The following is a 3,950-nucleotide window of genomic DNA, read 5'->3' on the forward strand; positions in this document are numbered from 1 at the left end:
TGCTGCGTTCCTAGAAACTGGCCTTATTCCGCTCCAACCGCCTGCCGCACCATGCTATGTTCGGTATGTGACCTCTATGAATCGGGATTAAGCGAGCCGTCTATATAATGCATGCGTTGCTATACCCGTTTCACCGCGTGTCTCATCACGTGGCGAGAGTTGGAGTAACAAACTGATGCGTGTAAATCAAAACCGCTACGTAACTTTCGCCATTCAACCACAATGATCGTAACACCGGCGGCTCGAGGCGCTCCATTAAATTATTATGAAGCTCCATGCGATAACTCATCGATGGTCCTGGCACGACATTCACATCAGCATAGTAGCTCGAGTGATAGACAGAAATGGTAACCGAAATTACAATTGAATCATAAATCTAGATGATACCGTAATGTACTTGAAACAATTATAATGGAATAATAGCTTGAATTAAATGAACTAGAATGAGAAATAAGGTAACACCTGTTTACTTTCGCAGCCGAGTGAAAGAGAACCATCTCTCAAGTGAGTACATGTGTTAATGCATATTACGCCGCTAGCTTAACGCAACTATCGCGTTCGGCAACAGATATCAGAGGATTATCGTGAATATGTGCACAGTATTTTGCTGATCATAATTCGAAGGACGGCGAACGCAGATCGCTGTGTTATAAATCGGCTCCCCCGTTCGCTGATCCCTGCGCGAGCTTTAGGCAGCCAGGGGAACCGTGAACCGGAACCCGAACCCGCAAGAGAGAAATGAGTGAAGCTGAGATAGGCCATGAGGCCTGGCTCGCCGCAAAAGAGGAAGAGGACGAGAACGGGCTGCGCGAGTACCATGAGTCTGCGCAGGTATCTTCGTCTCGACGCACTGCAGAACCACGCAGCAGCGCCATCGCACGCACGCGCACGCACGCACCGCGACGTACGCACGCGCGCACGCACACACAGGCATGGCACATACACTAACGCACAGACACACTTCGCCCCACATAACACACACGGGCTAACCACTACCACACACACACACCTCACACATCACACGTCACGCACCACACGCACACGCGGACCACACACACAACGCACGCACGACACACACAACACACACAGACACAGCACACACACACACACACTGGGCACGCACGCACGCACGACACACACGACACAACTACACTTCCCACCACACACCACAACAACATGCACCTCCCACACTGCGTTCCGCCCCACACACATGCACACCTCGTACGCTCACATTCATCGCGTACAATGATTCTTCAATGCACTTCTCCGTTCTTCATTCTTCTTTCTCAGGATGCGAGCGTGAGAAAGAGGCCGAGGAACTTGCCGAAGCTGAAGGAGAGACAGTCCCCCGCAGGATAGAGAGAGAGAGGAAGGGAAGGTGCGCTACCTCGCCGAGGCAGAGGAGAGTTCTGGAGCGCGCGAGGCAAGATTGAGAGGTGAGAGGGCGCACTTGCACATGGCGGGGAGAGTTACAGCCGATACTAACAGGAAGTTCGTGTGTACATACGGGAGTTCATAATGACCAAACATAGCAAGGCAATCAGGCTGACACCAAGTGGACTTACCAATTGTGTTAATTAGCATCTATAAATATATATATATATATATTGTCTTACGTTTACGTTGCGAGCAAGCATCGAGGACCATCTATTTCAGCTCTAGTACGAAATTTGTCTTGACAGCACACATGTATTGATCTGCCGAGTGCGGTTCACGTTTGCTGCAGGAAGAGATCAACAGAGGAAGGGACGAGGAGAAATCCCGCAGCGAAGGCCTGAGCCGAGCGCCGGTCGCATGGAGCTGCATGGGTGTCACCGGCCATCCCGAACGTTGACAGTCGCTCGTCTTCACGCCAATCTAATCGTCATCTCGAGAAGGGCCAGCGGTTGTGAGCGCCAACGAAGGTTGAAGCACTGTCTCCATCTATCGAGAATAATACACGTTTCGCCGTGTTTCGCTTGCCGTGGGGATATTAAATACAGGCATATAATTGACGCCTATTGATGTATTACTAATAGGCGAATATAATCTTGATTGTGTTTCTCAACTTCGCTATTTCTCTCGCGCGCGACAACTCTCCCTGTCTCGCACCACTTCTATCTCTCCGTTCATTCGTCCTCGCAGTTCTTGGTGCAAGAAGACCAAGGAAGCAGGTGGAGAGGAGAAGCAACGGCCTACATGAAGACACAGGGTCGCCCCATGGCAACGTCTCCGGCCTGGATGCGCCGCGCCTGCAAAGGAATGAAGGCCGCCGAGCTGCACGTCTAGTAGCGCCAGCCTCTTCTGAATCTGGCTTCTATGTGCGAAAGTTTGTTTTATTTTATTTTAGGCAGTCATAATTAAATCCTTTGTGAGATACCTTCCCACGATGTTACGTAAATAAACCATGCTATACTTTTATTTAACTCTTCTCTCTCCCTCTCTCTTTTTCTCGTCCTGACTCTAATATATATATATTTGTATATATATAATATATATATATATATAGTATTAAGAGTACATAATAGGGAGATATATATGTAATATATATATTAAATAATATCGGAAATAGATTGCTCATAGTAGATATATATAATACTATATATATATATATATATATATATAGAACGCTATTATATTGCGATCATGTTCGGTTTCAGAATCATGAAGCTCGAGACCGAGAAGTACGACATGGAACAGAAGGAGCAGAGACAAGCCTATGACGTAAGCCCCTCCATATTGTTTTTTTACCGGCAACGTTATACCTCTCCTAATTACATATGTAACAACTATGTGCACGCGTGAAAGTGTTATTTGAACAGAGCTATAAATCGTATCACGCATATATAACTTGGTGTAAATATATAACAATCATGCATACAGCTGTATATCCTTTTGCACGCGGAGGCCTTAACATCTCGATATTTCTATGATTCGCGTTTCATTTCTAACTCTTCATCTTTCTCCGCAGTTGAAGGAGTTGGCCGAGAGAGAGAAGCAGGTCAAGAAACAGAGGGCGTAAGTTGCTGTTATTTCTATCTATTAGGGAGATGTAATCCTACTGTCATCGGTTGTCATAAAGCATATCGCAAGCATATCTGCAATTTTACCGAGGACAACGTTGATTGCATAATCACATACTTGATTTAAATAAGTTGGTTAAAATTAATATGCCGCGCATTCTGATTTTAGTCTGAAGAAGGGTCTCGACCCAACAGAGGCCGAGGGCAAGCATCCGGTAAGTTACATTGTTGCCTTCAGCGCAATCTATCAGAATTTACGAGGCGAATTAAATTCTATTTATACGCGTATAATTTTACGTCACCATTCATATAGTAGAATCATGCGATTATTCATATTATTGTATTCATATATCAAGTTCATACTCGATTTTGATATTTGTGTTTAGATCCGTTATCGATATGATTGTTATCTCAATGCGAATCAAATCGAATACTGAATATATACGTATATTATATCGCATATAATTCAATGAGTGACCACTGGTGGTAGAGTTGGCCGCAAGATGTCGCTACCAGCCGCTGTAGCTATACCTTTACGTGTGACCGTGAGAACTGCCGAGTTTTCACACCAGAACACATCACATCAGTTGGGATCGTAGCGGCTGTCTTCATTCCCGATTTCTTCATCTCCTTCTGCACCTTAATTAACAACCCTTAATTAACAATGCACCCAAGCTATGAGTATATGAACATCATAGCGAGTGAGAGAGAGAGAGAGAGAGAAAGAGAGAGAGAGAAAGAAGAGAGAGAGAGAGAGAGAAGAGAGAGAGAGAGAGAGAGAGAGAGCGAGAGAGAGAGAGAGAGAGAGAGAGAAAGAGAGAGTGACTCGTAATCCGGCCGCCCACAAGTGTCAGGATGCACGACTCCCGGTCGTGTTTACACGCGTGGCGGCTGTCACATTAATAATACTCTGCAATCAAAAACCCGCGACGGCACATCCGGCATTTA

The 3,950-nt window shown here is 45.7% G+C and overlaps 2 protein-coding genes across 6 annotated transcripts in view; both read left to right on the forward strand.

The window, feature by feature from the left end:
* LOC106809462 (troponin T-like) overlaps nucleotides 1–3,950 on the forward strand; it is a gene marked incomplete at both ends in the record, with an annotated part of 30,058 nt that overhangs the window by 7,379 nt on the left and 18,729 nt on the right.
* Nucleotides 2,206–3,950, forward strand: part of LOC106809465 (troponin T-like) — a 13,855-nt gene continuing 12,110 nt past the window's right edge. For 3 of the 5 annotated variants that reach the window (XM_014812548.1, XM_014812545.1, XM_014812546.1), the window contains exons 1-4: nucleotides 2,223–2,266; nucleotides 2,638–2,703; nucleotides 2,951–2,997; nucleotides 3,172–3,217. In XM_014812548.1, coding sequence (XP_014668034.1) covers nucleotides 2,644–2,703; nucleotides 2,951–2,997; nucleotides 3,172–3,217 — 153 coding nt within the window. In that variant the 5' untranslated portion in view covers nucleotides 2,223–2,266; nucleotides 2,638–2,643. Of the gene's footprint in view, nucleotides 2,267–2,637; nucleotides 2,704–2,950; nucleotides 2,998–3,171; nucleotides 3,218–3,950 lie in introns of all 5 variants that reach the window. The other 2 variants (XM_014812550.1, XM_014812547.1) reach the window with 2 other exon arrangements.

Source organism: Priapulus caudatus, unplaced genomic scaffold, assembly GCF_000485595.1.
Source record: "Priapulus caudatus unplaced genomic scaffold, Priapulus_caudatus-5.0.1 Scaffold356, whole genome shotgun sequence".
NCBI classification, from domain to species: Eukaryota; Metazoa; Priapulida; class Priapulimorpha; order Priapulimorphida; family Priapulidae; genus Priapulus; species Priapulus caudatus.